Raw genomic sequence first — 21,551 nt, 5'->3', positions numbered from 1 at the left:
CAGTAGTCCAATTAAGACGTTTACTCGGATATATACTAAATCACTTTCCTCAAGTGAATATTCAACAGGAAAAGCTTCTTAAGTCTCAAAAAAAGCATATATGATATGCTTGGTGTTTATTATATATTTTCTTTAGGCTTATTGCTTATGATTCACTTAAATTACACCATGGGAAATTTCTTAATGGCTCAGAATTTACAATGTGAATGTGTGTTCTATGTATTCTGTGCATTAGATGTTGACTGTGTTACAATGCATTATATACCCTTTAAAGTATAACTATGAATATGTGGAATATTATAATGTCTTAAAACTGTAGTTACAATTAATTATGAGAAGTTTTATTTTATATTATACTGCAAGGTGTATTATAAGACATCATGAATGCATTATGAAGGATTTATAATTCCTTTGTAATTCATTATAAATATGGGCTTCGTAGAAACTGTTAAATATGCATATAATTATATCACTGGTAGCAAACATGGCAACAAGTGTTATGCAATAGTTTCCCCTCTGGGATGATGACAACATCAAAGAAACACCTTTGATCTGCATATTAAAAGGGCAAGCAAACATTTCTTCACTTAATATTAGACAAATTGACTATCATCTATCTTGGTAAAAACTGAACACTTCTGGAGTAAGTATGTGATGTTCTATTAGACACTCAACCATAATGTATTACATAATGTTGCAGTAACTATATCTGGATTTTGTGTGTATAATTTACAATGTGAGCAAAATGTTACAGTTTGAGCAATATGCATTTTTTACTATCAAGAAGAAATATCTGAAAACATATTCAATGTATTTTCCTCAGAGTTCAATTCATCAGTTTAAGCTGATATTTTATTAATTATAAAATATATTGCTCTATATGAAAAATTGTGCAGGGAACCCAATGGACAACTTGACATTCAGACACAGCATTCTTCTAGTGGAGGGACTCAATGTTACACCTCAGTCTTCCTATCCTGTTTTCATCTTGCTTCTCTTGGTTTATGTTTTTATAATGGTTTCCAACATTGGACTTTTAATTCTGATCTCAACAGAGAAGAATCTACATCACCCTATGCATTTTCTGTTTTGTAACTTGCCACTGAATGATATACTAGGGACCACTGTCATTTTGCCACACTTGATGCAGGACATTTTTAGGAAAACATCAGAGCGCTATATCACGTTTGTTGAGTGTGTCATTCAAGCATATTTTGTACATGTATTTGCAGTAGCATGCCATTATGTGCTAATGATCATGGCTTTTGACAGATACGTGGCTATATGTAATCCATTGCGATACACGGCTATAATGACCAGTAAAATGGTGGTTAAACTTTCAGCATTTGCCTGGGGACTGGCAATACTTATGGTGACAATTCTGTTAGGTCTCACTATACGTCTGTCTCACTGTAGATATAAAATTGAAAACCCTTTCTGTGACAATGCCTCACTGTTTAAACTGTCCTGTGAAAATGTGGTCATTAATAATGTGTATGGATTGATTTATACTGTAATTGTTTTCACCCTCTCACTGGGGTCAGTATTTATAACATATGTCAAGATTGCTGCGGTATGTATAACCAGCAAAAACAAAGCACTCAACAGCAAAGCCATAAAAACTTGCAGCACTCACATAGCTGTTTATTTAATTATGTTTGTTTCTTGTGGCACATTTATTTTTCTTCATCGATTTCCTGAATACTCTGACAGCAGGAAACTGGCTAGTATTATGTTCCACATTGTTCCACCAGGATTAAATCCCTTAGTATATGGTTTACAAACGAAAGAGATCAGACAGAAGGTTATACAATTTTGGTTAAGGAAAAAGGTGAATCCATAGATAATTTAACATATTTTTATAATATAACAAAGTCTATATAATACTGTATTGTATCAATAAAAATTACATATCGTTTTCTCAGAAAGAAATGTGTTGTCATTCATATTTGAGACATTTTATCAGTGCTATTCTTATATTCAGTGGAAACATTATCAGCTCAGCCCATATTACTTTTTTATTTCTGAATGTGTTTTTATTTTGTTAAGTGTTTAAGAAGATTGTCATGAAATGTATACAAATAAAAAAAAAAATTGTTTGGTTTATAAACAATATAGCACTTTATTTTATAGTCAAGTATTTTTCACCATTTATCAGGTCTCTATTTGGGATCTGTTTATTTTTCAAATGTGAAGCATTTGATGAGGAACTTTTAATTGTGGAGGATTAGGCAGACATAACTGTAAAAAAAAAAAAAAAAAAAAAAAGGACAACACAATATTGTATACATTTTGGCTAAACTTTTCCATTTCAGGTTTTTGCATTTAATATGTTTAGTCAGTAAATTCCCCTCCAGAATGTTCATAAAGCAGTGGTCTCTCCAAACTATGCATGTGTATTAGGATACTTTAGTAATAACAAATTTTGCACTTGTTTTTAGCTTCTTCTGACTTCCTTCAGTAAATCACTCTCATACAACAAGGTATTACAATATCTTTGAGTGTTAATCTTAATTGCAACTATTAAATAGAGGTAAATTCTGTCTGCTTTTCTGTGAGGTAAATAAAGTTTCTCTATTGCATAAATTGAAGTTCCCTATCTGTCACTCACATGACGTTGTGTCGATGTAGTGACACTAGGGGTCACTCTTGGGAGCCCCAAACACCTCTGCTTTTTGAAAAAAGGCCAATGAGAATTGCCGAGTGGAATTTGCATGCCACTCCCCCGGACATACGGGTATAAAAGGAGCTGGTATGCAACCACTCATTCAGATTTTCTCTTCGGAGTTGAGCGGTTGTATTCAGTGCACTGAATTCAATTCCCTCCAAAGACGCACCTCAAAACTGCTGGATTTATGGTGCATTTTCAGCGGCTTCTCCCCCTCTGCACCCGTAGAGTGCCGAGAACGCCCCTGGGTGCTTCGGCATAGCAAAAATAAGAGAGTATATTCTAAAAGAGTATATTTTCATTCACAAAAAGGGCGGCACACACGGAATGTCTTTTCAAAGATGCCTTTCCGTTTGTGTGTTATTCCTGGTTGCGGTCGTTATCTCTCCGCTTCTGATGGCCACGATTGCTGTCTTACGTGTCTGGGCACTGCCCACGTGGAGACATCGTTCATGGTTGAGTCATGTCCTCATTGCGAGAACATAACCATGGCAACGTTGCGGTTACCCCAGTGGCTCCCCGCACCGGTCCTTCTACCTACAGGTTTGAGGCCGCGTCGGTTAGCACTGGGGGCGATTTGGGGACATCAATGGGACCACCTCCACCGGGTATCCCCCCACAGATGTCCCATTCCCCAGCACACTCGCTTGCCCCGGTCGGGCTCTCGGACAAGACCGCCAGCTCTGTGTTCTGTGGAATATTTTTATCAAGTTAAATATAAATTAATTAAGAACAATCAATGTAAATATAGACATTTTATTCTACAATTATTTCTGATGTTCAAGCATTAATTTTACTGAGTGTGTGTTTGTGTAAGAAGTCTGTCTTGGAATGTAGGGCCCCTCACATATGGTAAACTTGAGTCTCATGTTTTGACACTAGAGAAAATATAGGATAAGCCCTTAAAGAGGTTCCAGATGGTGAGGCCTCCTTCAAATAGTTTCCTGTTCCTTTGTTAAAAATAACAGACTGAAGACACAGAACAAAATGTATGGAGTGTATTGGTCACGCCCTGGTGGACATGTGTACATAGGCGTGTTTGAACACTGACAGTTCAGTTGTGCTGGGAGCAACTCGGCTTTTTTATCTCTGATAATAAAGTCTATCTTCTGGCATCAAAACCCCAAGACTTCAAGAGTGATGTTTCACAGAGGTGGCAGAAGCCACAACAAATTGTTGCCCAACGTGGGGCACTGGAAAGGAGCAGAATGAAACACCATGACGAGCTAGCTGGACGAGCAACTCAAAGAGTGGCCACTTAAAAAGGTAAGCATTTTTTACTTACATAATTAGTTTGTGTTGCTTGCCAGAATCTGCCCGTGGTGGTAAGGACATTCAAAAAGCTCCTCCAAATTCAAAGAACAAAAAAAAAGAATAAAAGGTTCTGATTCCAGAAGAAATAATTGCATGCAATGATCTGTTTTTACTGTCTTGATGGATAACAGTAAATAAAAGTAGATAAAATAAAAATAAAAAATAAATAAAAAGCCAGGAAGGCAAGAGAGACAGGTTTTTGACTGGGTAGGCAAATCCTGCAATTATCTGTTTTTACTGTTAAGGGGGCCTTGATGGATAACAGTAAATAAAAGCAGATAAAATAAAAAATAAAAAAAATAAAAAAGCCAGGAAGGCAAGAGAGACAGGTTTTTGACCAGGTAGGCAAATCCTGCAATTGTCTGTTTTTACAGTTAAGGGGGCCTTGATGGATAACAGTAAATGAAAGCAGATAAAATTTAAACATAAAAAAGCCAGGAAGGCAAAAGAGGCAAATCCTGCAGGTCACCTAAGAGGGGTGGTAGAATAGTTGCATTTTAGAATTTTATTGTATTCTTTGAGAGCTCTGTGTTTATAAAGGCCTTGTGTTTGTGTGAAAGTTTCTGTGTCTGTGAGAGTGTTAGTGTGAATGTGGATGTATGAGAAAATTAGTTCTGTATCTTGTGGACAATTTATTGTCACATTTGAGAGGAGAGTATGAGAAAGAATGAGCCCAAATAAATGGGACAAGTATATATGAGAATATATATTTATGAGAAATAATGAGCCCAAACAAATGGGACAAGTATATATGAGAATATATATGTATGAAAAATTTGAAGTATGAGAAATTTGAGTCCCACACAACAATAAAGGGCCTTTTTTGAACTTATGTATTGAATAGCGAAGGTGAAACAAATTAGAAAAATTGTTTCAAGATACTGGCTTTGCAGATTATTGTAGTAGGAAATAAACTAAAATAGAAAGATATACATTTATCGTATAAATGTAATGAGTTATCTAAATGAATGGTGATAAAATAATTTTTCATTCTTTGTATGCCAAGTAAAATAACAGTGAAAGAAATAAAGACTCTAAGAAAAAGTAACTGTTATAGTGGTTTGGCACTATTTGGATGCAGAGTGATCCTAAAAGTAAATTGACAATATATAGGAAATTTGTATATGTAAGTGGTATAATAATTAATACAATTAAAGTGCAGGTTATAAAAGAAGATAAGAAAAATTGGTTATAAATAAATAAAAATAACTGAATTTCTTTAGGAAGATCATATTAATTGAACAAATAAAATTGTCCAAAAACAAAAATTGTCACAAATATTGATATAGTGATACATTTTTCCTAAAGATAGGGTTTGTTGTATTATAAGAAAAATCATGGCAGCCACTCCTGTGGACATATTAGGATTAAAATATCCATGGTGTAAAGACCTTATAGATGAGCTTTCAAGCAAAAGGCAAAAAAGAAGCAAAGATATGATGACAAAATGGCCAAAGGAAGGGACATTTGATGTAGCGTTGTGCAAGGAAATGGAAACTTTGATAAAAAATTATAAAACTAAAGATAAGAGTAAAAAAGGACAAACAGAGAAACAAAAAGGAAAATGACTAATAAGAAAATTATATTTTTTAACTTGAGTATGAAAAGTAAACCATAAATGTGAAAACTTCACATTCATGTGTCTGTTTTATGTTCTGTCTGGTCCAGTTTATGAGAGAATAAAATTTTTAACAATATTAAATTAAACACTATAAAGTCTTGATATCTAAATGAAAGAACCCATGATTATTTGTTTTGTTTTTGATTTTCTAAGTGTTTAAATATGTCTGGAGAACAAATTTACATGTGAGTTGCAACTTTATTGGTGTATTATTTTTGTTAGGGACTGTCTGGTGGAGAGATTGAGTGAGACCTGTTAGAGCCCTGAATAAACAAGGACCTATGACCCCATGCTCTGTAAGGAGAGTGAGCAGGAGGGGTTATACCCCTTACTCTCTAAGGATGGTGTCTGCAGACTTTGAATGGGAGAACTTATCTCTCTTGGTGTCTTCACTCAGACAGGGGTGCCCCAAATTTAGAAAAAATAGATAGCAGATTGTTTTAGTTAAGATTGGATATTTGGATATTGGATATAAGATTTTTCTTTTATTTTCTTGTTTTATATACACAGTGTAGGCATTGGTTGATCATGGGTACACTGAGAAGATGCCCTTGAGACTAAAATTAAAGGAAAGAACATTAAGAATAATTTGGATCATTTCATGTTCTCTGTTTTTTCAATTTGCTGAAGTTGTGCTCTTAATATCTGTTCTCATGATCTTTATGTGTGACAACCATACCAATATTGTGATGCTTTTTCTTGGGTTTGTTCTGTAACCAATCATGCCAGATAAAAAGGAAAATAAAGTCCCAACCTCCAATAAGGAGGCAGAACTAAGCAAACGTTGTAAACAGTTTTGCTCAGATGCTCTGATATCTAACAAAATAGAAGTTTTCTTCTTTTGGAAGTACATAAAATGGAAAATGTTACTCGTGCTAGAAGTTCTGATTTGAAGATTTAAGAAATATCTTGGACCTATTTGATTGTAAAAATTATTGGTAATGCTAAGGAAAAAATTGGTGATTGGTAGTAAGTGAAACCCATGAAGAAACATTAAGATTAAACTGAACATCATAAATAACTTCATACTCATGCATCTAGTCTTTGATACTAACTATGTTTTATTTCTGTTATCTTCATTATGTGTATGTTGTTTCATTTACTCAGTCTGGAACCAGTCTCTCACCATTGCAGATGGCTATGCCAGATGATTTATTGAGACTGATAATATTGCAGGAGGAAGTCCGGAGAAAAAAGACTGAGAATAATGTGGGCTTTTATACAATTGATCCTCCTGCTCACATGACTGCTGGTAATCATTACTGATTTAACATTTCAAATGTGGATTCAAATCTCTCTTGATAAGTTGATTTCAGTCTTATACCATCAATGGGATGTATAATTTACCAGACTGCCATCAATGGGTTGAACACCCAGGTCTAAATTGTTCTGAGGGTCTAAATTTAAATCCAGCATCTAACCGCTGAGTTATTGATGTGAAGGTTAAATATTACAAACTTGATAGCAAAGTTAGAGTTACCTATTGGATTGTTACTCCCCCAAATTTTCCAGAGAGTACCCTCACTTTAAAGAAAAAGGTTAGTGGGTGCTACAAAGAGTTGTTGGAGTGTCTTTTTCTAGTAAACTATTTCTATTTTGAGATTAATCCATGAATGTATCACTTTAGAGGCCTATAGTTTCTGCACTGTGAATTTTGGTTTTGCCATTTAACTGAATCATTTGTCAAGAAATGCTGAGAAATATAAAAGAATAATAACTGAAAAATCATATTGTTAAATGATGCTGAAAGAGTAGATATAAAAAAAATAAGAGAATGACGGGAAAAAGAAAGTTGTATTAAATGTAAAGAGAATGTTGGGGAAAGAAAGGCAAAGTTTGTGTTTTATTAAAGATTTGATAATTTTTGTTTTAGGGATCATTTGGGAAATCATGCAGGATAAGCAGTTGTGAAAAAAGACAGAGATTATTTTCACAATATTGCATTCAATCTTGTTCTGCTCAACTAACAGTATTAAAAGCTCTTACTGCTGCATGTCAGTTAGCTAAAAGACAAACAGTTAACATTTTCACTGACTTTGCTTTTGCTCATGGTGTTTGACACCTATTTGGAGCAATATGGAAACAAAGAGGTTTTAGAAAAAGTGATGGAAGCCTAATTTAACATGCAGAACAGATTGAACAATTGATTTCTGCAATGATGTTACCTAAAAGATTGGCTACCATTAAATGTCAAGCCCACAAAAAGGGCAATGACTTTGTCATTAAGGGAAATAATGCTGTAGAGTTAGAAGCCAAGAAGGCTTCTGGCTGTCAATTTAAGTATTATTGAATCACAACCACAATAGGATGATATAATTCAAATTCAAAATAAAGGTCCATATGAACATACTACATGGGAAAATAGGGGTGCAAAGAAAATTCACAAGGTATATGGCATTCTCATGAAGGACAGATTGTTGCATCAACTACATTTCTCAATGTTTTTATTTACGATACGCATGGTTTGACCATTGCACGAGGGGGGAAGTGATAAGGAAAATTAAACAGCAGGGATATTGGTCTCCATACTTATATGCAATGATAGACGATTTTCTGTCCACATGTGAAGTCTGTACTCAAAACAATGTCAGAAAAGAAATAAAAAAACCTATAGGTCACATACCAGTGCCAGAAGGACCATTCAAGCATTTGGTTATGTATTATGTGGACATGATAAAGAAAGTGCATGGTAAGCATTATATGCTTGTAGTAATATGCAGACTTAGCAGATGGCTGGAAGTAGTGTCATCAGCAGATCAGGGGTCAGGAACACTGTGGCAGTGGGGGCGTGGTCAAGCATCTCTCCGGAGAGAGAGAAAGCGGTAAGGGCGCTTACACCTGAGCTAAATTATGTCTAACACCTGTCTCTAATTTCAGTGAGCACGGTGAGAGCGGCATAAAAGAGCCACATCGCCAGTAGATGCGGGGAGAGTGACTGGTGCAAGAAAGGCCATGACGCCACATGATACTGTAGACGTGAAATGTTAAGTGAATGTTTGATTGTAAAGCTGTGGACAGTGAAGCTGCAAGCGTCCTGGTCCTACCTGAACCAGGAAATCTTGCTTCTTGACTTCTCCTTTCCACTGAGAAGTGTTACACTGGTGCCGAAACCCAGCAAAAGGTTTGAAGATGGAAGGAAGTTGCCCTGTAGAGTCCTCCCAGTTGTCTTATATCCTCCAAGCCCTCGCTGGCTTACATCGGAACCACCAGCAAACCCGATTGAGCTCCGGCAAGATCAAGATCACCAGTTTGTGGAGCTCATGCACACTCAAGCAGAGGACCGACAGGCGATCCGGAGCCTCCTTAACCAGGAGGAATCCCCAGCCGTGACACCGGACACCCACACGCTGTTGCCCCTGCCAGCATTACAGAAGATGGGGACGGCGGACGACCCCAAGGCGTTCCTGGACCTGTTCGAATGCACTGCCGAGATCTGGGGCTGGCCGCTCGGCCAGTGGGCGGCCCGACTCATTCCGTTATTATCCGGGGAAGCCCAGCTCGCTGCTCAACAACTGCCGGCGATGAGCCTCCTGGCTTACAGAGACTTAAAGAAAGCCATCCTACAACGGGTTGGTCGGAGTCCGGAAGAAAGTCGTCAACTCTTCCGGAGCCTGAAGCTGGAGAGCTCCGACCACCCATTTGCCTTTGCCCAATGGCTCCGCGACGCCTGCCGAAGATGGTTGCTAGCGGGGGACCGCGGCATCAACAGGATCATCGACCAGGTGGTACTGGAGCAATTAATACATCGACTGCCGAAAGGGACGGTGGAGTGGGTCCAGTGCCACTGCCCGGCATCGCTGGTGGAAGCCATCCGGCTTGCGGAGGACCATATGGCGGCAATCCCGAGGGCGGAAGAGCCCTCCTACTCTCTCTCCCCCTGTGTTTCCCCCTGTCTCATTCCCCTCCCCTCTCTCCTCTCATTCTGCTCTCTCCCCAGGGCCCGTTCCTGCCCCACGCAGACGAGGAGGACTTCAGACACCGAGACCAGTTCCCCGGGCATGGGAGGCGACACCTTCCCCTACCCCGATGCCCCGCCACTCTCCCCCTCAGGGGGGGCGCCCGCCGATGCAAGTGCGGGCGTAGCGCCTGGGCCAGCCTGCTGGAGGTGCGGGGGCCCGGACCACTTCCGGGATCAGTGCCCTCTGATGGAGCTGGGGACAGTGGTGCGGGTCTCTGACCTCCCACAGGCTGCCCCCGACTGGGCCAGAGCATACCGGATACAATTAAGTGTCAAGGGGGGTACTCACAAAGCATTGGTGGACACCGGGTGTAATCAAACCACTATCCACCAACGCTTGATTCAACCTGAGGCTTTGGGCACAACTAAAACGGTGAGGGTGAAATGTGTGCACGGGGATATTCACAAGTATACGGTGGTGACCCTGACGTTTTAATTCCGGGGGAAAAGCATAGAGTGGAGGCCGCGGTTAGTTCCCGCCTCATCCATCCGCTGATTTTGGGGACTGATTGGCCTGACTTTAGAGTTTTATTAGAGGGAATTTGTGCAGAAGGGTCCTGTATGAAATTAGGGAGATGTGCAATGTGCGATGCTCTGGCAGGGGAGGCGGAGCCGGGGCCGTCCATGACAGCTCCACGTCATAATGACGAGAGAGGGGGAGAGGCTGCAGCCCCTCCCCTTCTCAGGGAATTCCTTGAGGGGGATTTCCCTTTGGAGCAGTCGCGAGACGAAACCCTCAAACACGCCTTCGACCAAGTGAGAGTCATCGGTGGTCAACGACTCCAGCCTGACATCGCCCTTTCATACCCCTATTTTGCGATTATAAATGAGTGGTTGTATAGAGTGATGCAGGATGCTCAGACTAAAGAGGATACAACCCAACTTTTGATACCACGGAGCCGTCAGGTAATGGTATTCCAGGCAGCTCATTATAATCCCATGGCAGGTCACTTAGGAGAAAGGAAAACCCGTCTAATAGCCCACTTCTATTGGCCGGGCATTGGCAGCGATGTCCGCAGGTGGTGTGCGGCATGCCGCAAATGCCAGCTGGTTAACCCACCGGCCACCCCCAAAAGCGCCATTGCACCCTCTTCCGTTGATCAAGGTCCCCTTTGAGAGAATTGGAATGGACCTCGTCGGGCCATTAGAACGGTCAGCACATGGACATCACTTTGTATTAGTCCTAGTGGACTATGCAACGTGATATCCGGAAGCAGTGCCTCTTCGCAACATCTCAGCACGCAGTGTTGCGGAGACACTCTACAAAATAATCTCCCGGGTGGGGATTCCGAAAGAAATCCTCACCGATCAGGGCACAACGTTTATGTCACGGACACTACGCGAGCTGTACGAATTGTTGAGTATTAAATCAATTCGCACCAGCGTGTACCATCCTCAAACGGATGGCCTGGTGGAACGATTTAATAAAACCCTCAAAAACATGATTCGTAAGTTCGTGAACGACGGTGCTAGAAATTGGGATAAATGGCTCGACCCCCTGTTATTTGCAGTACGAGAGGTCCCGCAAGCTCCAATGGCTTTTCCCCTTTCGAGCTGCTGTATGGGCGATGCCCACGCGGTGTGCTTGATGTAATGCGAGAGGCCTGGGAGGAGGGTCCATCAAATAGTAATAATGAAATTCAATACGTTCTTGATCTTAGAGCAAAACTCCACTCTTTGGGACAACTAACAAAGGAGAATTTGCTCCAAGCTCAAGAACGACAGCGCCGACTGTATGACAGGGGAACTCAGCTAAGGGAAATTGCACCGGGAGATAAAGTGCTTGTATTGCTTCCCACATCGAGCTCTAAATTACTCGCCAAGTGGCAAGGACCCTTTGAGGTCACACGACGAGTGGGAGATCTCGATTATGAAGTTAAACGAACCGATAGAGGGGGTGCACGTCAAATATACCACCTCAACCTCCTGAAATTGTGGAGGGAGGCGGTCCCTGTGACGTTGGCTATGGTAGTTCCCGAGAAGGCGGAGCTCGGACCGGAGGTGAGTTCAAACATAAACAGTTCACCCCGGTCACTTGCGGAGACTACCTCTCACTGAGTCAACTCACGGAGGTTGCTAGGTTGCAACAGGAGTTTGCGGATGTGTTCTCCCTTCTACCGGGGCGTACAAACCTCATTCACCACCACATCGAGACCGAGATGGGGTCGTGGTACGTAGCCGCCCCTACCAATTATCTGAACACGAGAAGAAAATCGTTCGGGAGGAATTGGATACAATGCTCGATATGGGGAAATAGAAGAATCCCACAGCGATTGGTCCAGCCCAGTTGTTCTAGTGCCTAAGAGCGACGGGTCTGTATGGTTCTGTGTGGATTATAGGAAAGTCAATGCGGTGTCTAAATTTGATGCATATCCAATGCCTCACGTTGATGAGATGCACGATCGGTTGGGCACTGCTCGATTTTATTCGACATTGGATTTGACGAAGGGTTATTGGCAGATCCCCTTGACACCAATTTCCCGTGATAAAACCGCCTTCTCCACACAGTTTGGATTACACCAGTTTCTGACACTTCCGTTCGGTTTGTTTGGAGCCCCGGCTACATTTCAGCGTCTCATGGACCGAATCCTCAGACCGCATTCAGCTTACTCCGCTGCCTATTTAGATGACATCATCATTTACAGCAATGATTGGCAGCAGCACATGCAACATCTGAGGGCGGTTCTGAGGTTGCTGCGCCGAGTGGGACTCACAGCAAACCCAAAGAAGTGCGTGATTGGGCGGGTGGAGGTATGGTATCTGGGGTTCCACTTGGGCCACAGGCAGGTGCATCCCCAAATTGACAAGACTGCGGCGATTGCGACCTGCCCGAGGCCCAAGACCAAAAAGGGGGTGAGACAGTTCCTGGGGCTGGCTGGCTATTATAGAAGGTTCGTGCCTAATTATTTGGACGTCACCAGGGAAACTAAGTATAGCAACTAAGTCTCGCCATCAAGTGGGCGGTCCTCACTCTCCGATACTACCTGTTGGGGCGGGCCTTCACCCTCTTTTCCGATCACACCCCGCTCCAGTGGCTCCTCTGCATGAAACATACCAACTCACGGATCACCCGTTGGTATCTGGCTCTTCAGCCATTTAAGTTCAAGGTGGTCCACAGAGTGGGGGCACAGATGGCTGTCGCCGACTTCCTTTCCAGGAATGGGGGGGAGTGGTGGCCAGATGCCTCCCTGGCCTGAGTCGGGCGGTGGGGATATGTGGCAGTGGGGGCGTGGTCAAGCATCTCTCCGGAGAGAGAGAAGCAGTAAGGGCGCTTACACCTGAGCTAAATTATGTCTAACACCTGTCTCTAATTTCAGTGAGCATGGGGAGAGCAGCATAAAAGAGCCACACCGCCAGTAGACGTGGGGAGAGAGACTGGCGCAAGAAAGGCAACGACGCCACATGATATTGTAGACGTGAAATGTTAAGTGAATGTTTGATTGTAAAGCTGTGGACTGTGAAGCTGTAAGCATTAACGTGCATAATTAAACTCCTACGTGAACCAGGAAATCTTGCCTCTCGACTTCTCCTTTCCACTGAGAAGTGTTACAAACACTAATCAAATTTGTAACAAGAGAGGTAAAACCTAGATTTGGAATACCAAAAGGTTCTACAATTTTTGATGTATGCTGTTTGAATGGACAAAAGAAAGTAGGGAATGAGTAGACTGAAAGTTCTGGAAGAAGTTTTCTTGAAGATGGTTTAAGATGGGAAAGTTTGAAAGCAGTTAATATAATGAATTATTATAATTATCACTATTTTTACTGTTGAAGTGTAACTTAAATATATTATTGTGAGATGTAAAATGAAAAAGAAGGAGTGACTGTAATGACAATGGAGACAGTGTGGGGGAGTGGAGTGTCCCCCTCTGAGTTCCTCCCTCACCCGGCACTCTTTCACGCTTTCTAAGTTTGATAAGTGTCTGCTTGAGACAGAAACACAAAAGCAGATGTCGAAGTGTGTGCTAAAGGCATATTTCTAAATTGCTTTATTTTATTTTATTTTATTTTTATATGTAAAATGATGTGATTTGGCAATGATGTTAGATACAGTGATATGAAGGAGAGGTTCAAACAGCTTTCCTCATCATGATTAAAGATTTTATATATTCAGAGGGCAATTTGAAGTTGTGTTTATACTAAAGATAAGAGATTCAGTTGAACATTCATCTGAAAGAATAAATGTAAGTTCAAAAACTATCTAGAGACTATTATTGAATTAAGGTGATGTTTTTTAATTAAGCTTCCTAGAAGAGGCTACCCTTTATTTTGTTTTGTTTTGATGTTAGTCCCCACCATGATACATGGTCTTTTGTGATGTTTGCTAAAGGAGCAGAAATACAACCTGAATGAAAATTAATGATCTGTAAATGAGTTCAATTGTAGCATTCTTACTTTTACTTTTACTTTTAATTTGGACAACTTTAATAGATTGTTAAATTTTTAATAATGTTTTTTAACCATGTGAATTTAACCATGTTTTGAACTGTCTCCATATTTAAGCAATTGTGGATGGTTCCATTGGCTGTGATGGTTCTCAGGTGATACTCCCTGAAACAACAGAAAATATCTGTTTACTGATACCAAATTATTAAGGATTGGCTAATAGGACTGAGCAGTATCAAGACCAGTGGCAAGAGGTGATGGCCCAATGATGGGTAAGACTATCCAATGGCAAGAAGGGGGGGGCAACCTAAGGCAGGGCATCACCATCCTGGAAGGGGTGATATGGGTTTAAGGAAGTGGATGGATGCTTTTAGGTCGGAAGCATCAAAAGGGAGGTATAGAAGAAACCTGCCCGAAAATTGTGAGTTCCACTCAACCCGGCTGCATTTTAATAACCGCTTTATTAAAACATCTTATCATAGTGATAAATACCAAGCATTCTGTCACTGTGCCATCAGGGGATCATACCCTGTGTGAAAGATTATTTATAGAATTTGGGGGTAAAGTTTTGAGAACCGTTGCAGACAAACGAGTGCCTGATCTATTAAAGAAGTATTAAACAAACCTGGAAATATTTGTATGATGAAGAATTAAGATTGAAAAATGATTTATTACTTTTACTTATGCTTTTATTGAACTCATGTACAATTTAAAATTAATGAAGAATGGAAAACATGGTGGTGACCAAAGATTAACATTGCTTGTCTTGTTTGTTTATAACCATTTAAATATAATTGTTTAAGAAATGGGGTGCACGATTGGCTAAAATTAATATAATGATTGGAATAACAATCCTTGTGGGAGGAATAATATTCTGTTGTGTGTTACCATTAGTAAAATCATTCTTGATCCACGCAACAGTGAAGCAGATGACACTGATCAATGTGAATGATCCAATGCAATGCAATTACAACTACCCTGGATGGACAGAAAGACCAAATTGGGAGGAAATTGATTCCCTCAATGAATATATATGTTGAAATGAATGATGAGCCATGCCCCGGGATGAAAGTGCTAGCCTAACCTCTCCCCGGAGTTGACCCTCTGTGATGCGCAAAGTATCTGGGTTGAAGATATCTACACTACAAAAGAGAACTCTTAATATGATGATGAATATTTGTTTTATGTTTGATATACTCTACATAACTGTGACAACCACAGGCAAGGCTGAACTAATTGCACGCTCATGATTACAGTATAACATGCGTATAGGTTTCATTTATTAACTGAAGATATAAGGAGACAGAATATTTTTACTCCGCTCTTAATCAAACTTGAATAGTGACGTTTGGTTCTGCAATCTCCACTGGAGCGCGGTTGCATAATCTGGTCATTGGTAGTGAAGCTGTGTGACTTCAATGAGTCACTAGATAGCATAACTGAGGCGACTGAATTATGAAACTGCACTCTGGATAAAGACAGTGAAGGTGAGACTTATGTAAGTCTCAGAGGGGGGATATGTGGAATATTTGTATCAAGTTAAATATAAATGAATCAAGAACAATCAATGTAAATATAGACATTTTATTCTACAATTATTTCTGATGTTCAAGCATTAATTTGACTGAGTGTGTGTTTGTGTAAGAAGTCTGTCTTGGAATGTAGGGCCCCTCACATATGGTAAACTTGAGTCTCATGTTTTGACACTAGAGAAAATATAGGATAAGCCCTTAAAGAGGTTCCAGATGGTGAGGCCTCCTTCAAATAGTTTCCTGTTCCTTTGTTAAAAATAACAGACTGAAGACATAGAACAAAATGTATGGAGTGTATTGGTCATGCCCTGGTGGATATGTGTATATAGGCATGTTTGAACACTGAAAGTTCAGTTGTGCTGGGAGCAACTCTGCTTTTTTTATCTCTGATAATAAAGTCTATCTTCTGGCATCAAAACCCCAAGACTTCAAGAGTGATGTTTCACAGAGGTGGCAGAAGCCACAACAGTTCCACTTCTCATTCGGAGCTCGGGAAGACGATGAGTTATCGAGCGCACCATCGGAGAGCGGGCTCGTCCAGTCTGACTTCAGCTGGGCTTCCTCCTTCCCCAATTGCTTCTCTGCACTGCCTGACCTTACAGCTATTCACCTGTTTCATTACTGTATGACCGCTCTCTCTGCCATATTTGTGAACAAAGCCCATATACCGTACCTTCTGTGTGGTACCTTCTCTTCTACAGAGAGGGTATGCAGCCACAGTGGCCGAGGCAGAGAAAGCTCTGGTGAGGGGAAACACAGGGTTCACCTAAGGGGAAACCGAACAGTGGAAACTCATCATACGGGATTACCATGGGGGAATCACCACGCATGGAGCACTGAGCCCAAGCACACGGGCTCACCTGAAAAGGGGCATACCACGAGTACTGAGCCTGGTGTCGTTACTCCTCCGCCGAGTTCGTCGCCGAACAGTGCTTAAGAATTAAAGAGGCGTCCGAGGTTCACCGGATACAGGGAACTGTTGTGGACAAAAAATGCATATTAACACCTTTGAAAAAGGGGAAAGGCGCAATGCAAGCGGTCTACCTGCTGTTACCGTGTAACACTCGGGTCGAAACCAGGTCTATGCATAGGTTATAAAACCTCACACAGGTATTGGGTGTAGCCCAACCCACAGCTCTGCATATGTCTGCTAGAGAGGCCCCCCTTGCCAGTGCCCAGGAGGACACAACACAGCCTGGACTCCCAAGGGGCACTGCAAGTCCTGAGATTGGTATGTGAGAGAAATGGCATCCACAATCCAATGGACTAGCCTCTGCTTGGAGACAGATTTCCCCTTCTGCTGTCCTCCAAAACAGACAAAGAGCTGCTCTGAGCATCTAAAGCTATTTGTGTGGTCCAGATAGATTCGCAGGGCGCGAACTGGACACAGCAATGACAAGGCTGGGTCTTCCTCCTCTGAAGGGAGCGTTTGCAAGTTCACTACCTGGTCCCGAAAAGGAGTGGTGGGAACTTTGGGCACGTAACCGTGCCAGGGTCTCAAGACCACATGAGAGTATGCCGGCCCTAACTCCAGGCATTAGCTGGTAACAGAGAGCGCCTGCAGGTCCCCCACCCTCTTGATGGAAGTGAGTGGCACCAGGAGGGCTGTCTTCAGAGACAAAGTGCTAAGCTCAGCCTGCTCCAGGGGCTCAAAGAGGGCTCTCTGTAGGGCAGGTAGGGCCACAGAGAGATCCCAAGAGGGAATCAGGTGCGATCTAGGAGGATTCAACCTCTTCGCGCCCTTGAGGAACCTGTTGATCAGGTCGTGCTGTCGTGAGGGTCTCCTGTCCAGTGTATCGTGGTAAGCTGCTATGGCAGCCATGTACACTTTCAGGGTAGAGGGAGACAGCCGTCTCTCCAGCCCTTCCTGAAGGAAAGACTGCACAGACCCGACGGCGCATCTCTGTGGGTCTTCCCCACGGAAAGAACACCAGTTTGCGAAGAGACACCACTTCAAGGCATGCAGCCGCCTCGTGGAGGGGGCTCTGGCCTGAGTGATTGTATTTACCACCGCTGGCGGAAGACCCGCTAGGTCTTTTGGGAGGCGAACAGGTCTACCTGCGCCTCCCCTAATCTCTCCCAAATCAGCTGGACTACGTGAGGGTGGAGTCCCCACTCCCCAAGGAGCATTACCTGCCATGAGAGCGCGTCCACTGCACGGTTGAGGACGCCTGGAAGGTGAGTGGCTCGCAGCGACTTCAACGTCTGCTGACTCCAGAGGAGGAGGCGGCAGGCGAGTTGTGATATGTGATGTGAGCGTACGCTGCCTTGGCGGTTTATGTATGCTACGGTCGCTGTGTTTCCAGTTCGGACCAACACTTGCTTGCCCTGAATCAACGGCCGGAGCCTCCTCTGGGCCAGCAATACCGCCAGCAACTCTAAGCAGTTGATGCTCTGCCAAAGGAGCCGGGGCCCTGTCCAGAGCCCTGAGACTGCCTGCCCATTGCACACGGCACCCAGCCCGAGTTCGAGGCACCTGTCATGACCACGACGCACCTTGAGACCTGCTCTAGGGGAACACCTGCCCATAGAAACGCCAGGTCCAACCGAGGGCTGAAAGTCTGACGGCACTGTGAAGTGATGGTCACACGCCGGGTGCCACGGTGTCATGCCCACCTCGGGACTCGAGTCTGTAGCCAGTGCTGAAGCGGTCTCATATGCATCATCCCGAGGGGGAGAACCGCCGCCGAGGATGCCATATGTCCCAGGAGCCTCTGAAATTTTTAACTGGCACCACTACCTTCTGCCTGAAGGTCTTCAGGCAGGTCAGCACTGACTGAGCATGTTCGTTTCCAAGGGGAAAGACACTGCAGAGACCACACCCTGCCCGAAGGGGAGGTAATTGTGTGGAAATACGTCACATGGACTTACCGACCGGCAGTATCGTATGTGGAGGAAGTCCCCGTGGTAGGTCATTTACCTGTCCCCACTGAATTACATGTGCATGAAATACCTGTCTGTGTTTACAGGGGTTTCGAGCGCTATGCCTGTCCCCACTGAATTACATGTGTATGAAATACCTGTCTGTGTTTACAGGGGTTTCGAGCACTATGCCTGTCCCCACTGAATTACATGTGCATGAAATACCTGTCTGTGTTTACAGGGGTTTCGAGTGCTATGCCTGTCCCAACTGAATTACATGTACATGAAATACCTGTCTGTGTTTACAGGGGTTTCGAGCGATATACCTGTCCCCACTGAATTACAAGTACATCAAATACCTCTCTGTGTTTACAGGGGTTTCGAGTGAGACGCCTGTCCCCATTGTGCGATATGTGCATATGAACGCATCTAAATCAACAGTCTATGAATTAAATGGAGTGAATAAACAATAAAAAAGAAAAATATAGACTAAAATACTGAACCACTTTAAATGAATATATTCTGGTTGCTGTTTCCCACCAGACTGGCTTCCATCATCTTTTCAAATATTTACTTACTAGAAGAGTACATCACAGGCATAGTTTCTTCAGAAGAATAGCTGAAACACCTTCTGGAAAGCCACAAACGGGCAACTGGCACATCTTACACTGTTTGGTAATTGATCAGTTTCTAAATTAATGAATTTATTAAAGTTTATTTTTTATTTATTTTTATTATTTTTTTTCTCATGTGCCTATGAGGAACATTTATGTTGAGTTGTATACACATGCGTATTGCACATAAGACAGCTACTTTCATTAAACAATGCTTTATTTACAGTTTGATCATAATTGAACCCCATTTGTATGAAATATGAGCAAGTAAAAGAAAGGGAATGTGCAATGAGTTTTAAATAAGTATTAAATGCCTTCTCTCTCTCTCTCTCTCTCTCTCTCTCTCTCTCTCTCTCTCTCTCTCTCTCTCTCTCTTTTCTTTTATTTATTTCCTGGTGACAGGTCGGATGATAGTCAAAAAAAAAAAAAAAACGTGACTCCCAGATTTCTCTGGAAAGTGGAAGACTATTCAGAACACATTCCTCTCTCTGTTAAAAGAAGAGTGATATATGCTTGCCAGCATGGAAAAAACTACAAAAAGTGAGTTGATATGTTCCTAAAGCACACATTTTAATAAGCTTAATGTATGTTGTATGAGAGTGGCAAAATATACATTTACTTATAGACAAAAGTTTAGGCACACCTATTTTTTTATTATTACTATTTTTTACATTTTAGATTAATATTGAAGTCATTAAAACTATGAAAAAAAAATGGGAGTACAGAACTAGTGACCAAAAATAATCAACAAATAAAAAAACAAATAAAAACTTTATACCCTTTGTCTAGATTCCAGCTCTGCACACACTGTTCATTCACAAGCAATGTCATGAGGCTCAACCTGATATGCTTTTTAAACCTTGTTGACTGCTTTTCTTAAACTATCTGGTGCAAATCCTCAATTTCTATAAAATTATATATATATAAAAAAGAAAGTTAAGTTTTGTAAAGAATACAGTTAAAAACACTGCAAAACAAATTTCAAGCATTAAAGTGCACCTATTATGGTTTTTAAACGTGCCTAATTTTGTTTTAAAGGTCTCATACAATAGATTTACATGCATCCAAGGTCAAAAAACACTTTAATTTGCTCATAATTTAAATTGCAGCATTAGCTTTTTTTCCCCAGTGTCAAAAACGACTCCTTCAATGATCCGTTCTAAAGGATTCATTCTAAACTCCCCCTTTCATAGAGCCTACTCTGCTCTGATTGGTCAGATGTCCCCGTCTGTTGTGATTGGTCTACCGCTTACAGCGTGTGTCAGAAAGGAAACGCCCACTACCATATCCGAGTTTCAGCTCCGTCTGAAAAATGTGTGTTTTACCGTAACAATTTGAGCCTGAGTCCGATAGTGATACATCGGAAGATCAACCCGAACCACCATATCAACCACAGCAATAGCTGAAGCTCTTAACATCTTGAAACAGTGGAATCTGCATCAGGAGCCGAAATACTTCATGCTTGATTATTCACAACAGGCATACCAAGCTCTGGACCATACTTTCCAAATGCACAGAAGTATTTATGCTCATTCCATCGTGAGCAAGCTTGGATATGATGGACATGACAAGGCATGGTCCAGTTGAAGTGAAATTGTTTTTTTGTTTTTTTTTTCATTTTATTTGATACCAGATTATCATATTACTCTGTTTTTCATTTTAATCCTGGATTTGTGTGATAATGTATGTTTTGCATTGATTTTTTTATTATTTATTTTTTTTACTTTTCATTAGAAGTAAACCAATACAGCCTTAAAATTACATTAAAGTTTTCCAAAAAAATCTTCAACATTCAAAAGTACTTACACTAAACTATTACGTATTTTTCTTAGTGGGTAATGTTTAGTTGTTATCATTTATATTTACTTTTAATTTGTGCTGTAAATTTGTAATCTGAAACATCTAGGTAATCCCTATTCTTATAGTGTTTAATATACCATACGCTCTCTTTCTGGCAGCCAAGAACAAGTTGTCCCACTCTGAGCAAAATGAACTTCTTGGACACCTTCGTGAGATAGCTAGTGCCCCAAGTGAATCATCTTGTGAAAGGGAGGTTGACAGACTGAAGGAGAGCAAAGTTTACAAGTCATTTGAAGTCAGGCATTATGTTGATACAAGGTATCAACCTTGTATCAACCTGGACATGTTCTGTGTTCCACAAGTTCAATTGTCGTACAGTACATTTACATTGGTATAAAAGTACAGGCCAGCATTTAGTTCTCTCTGAAATTCTTAAACCCTGTCAACACCAGATGGACACAACAAAAGCAAGTCATTATCGTCACTGATCCAGTCTACGCTTGATATGTTAGTTGTGCCGAGCCGAGTAAATAGATGCCCCGATCTATTTTGCACTATGTCTGCTGGCACTATTCCTGCCAGCAAGACAAATGGACTGGTTTAGGATGTTCGCTTTCATGCATCCAGTGTAGACAGGGTGTAATGTTCCATTGTTTCTGCATCAGCTACCTTCATCAAAGTGATATGTTATTTTTTTTTACAGCAGTGGTATAGGGCCTATGTGCCACAAGGATTCTTTGTGGCAGTTACCATCAACAATGGAGTTGAGGCACTCAATAAATCATTAAAGAGCTTTT

At 41.5% G+C, this 21,551-nt stretch overlaps 1 protein-coding gene across 1 annotated transcript; it reads left to right on the top strand.

Annotated features, from left to right (window-relative positions):
- Positions 1 to 904: 904 nt before the first annotated feature.
- On the top strand, positions 905 to 1,843 carry LOC127430914 (olfactory receptor 146-like). The gene is made up of 2 exons (XM_051681055.1): positions 905 to 1,256; positions 1,386 to 1,843. Exons 1-2 carry the CDS (start codon positions 905 to 907, stop codon positions 1,841 to 1,843), a joined length of 810 nt encoding a protein of 269 aa, XP_051537015.1.
- The last annotated feature ends 19,708 nt before the right edge of the window (positions 1,844 to 21,551 follow it).

The sequence above is a fragment of the Myxocyprinus asiaticus genome, chromosome 40 (genome assembly GCF_019703515.2).
Source record: "Myxocyprinus asiaticus isolate MX2 ecotype Aquarium Trade chromosome 40, UBuf_Myxa_2, whole genome shotgun sequence".
Lineage (NCBI taxonomy): Eukaryota > Metazoa > Chordata > Actinopteri > Cypriniformes > Catostomidae > Myxocyprinus > Myxocyprinus asiaticus.
This window is presented reverse-complemented; position numbering and strand designations above follow the sequence as displayed.

Bases quoted from the DNA above. Each gene is read 5' to 3' on its own strand.
- LOC127430914 (XM_051681055.1), top strand. From the start codon at position 905: ATGGACAACTTGACATTCAGACACAGCATTCTTCTAGTGGAGGGACTC. The intron at 1,257-1,385 runs TCATGGCTTTTG...TGACAATTCTGT, and splicing joins ATGCCATTATGTGCTAATGA to TAGGTCTCACTATACGTCTG.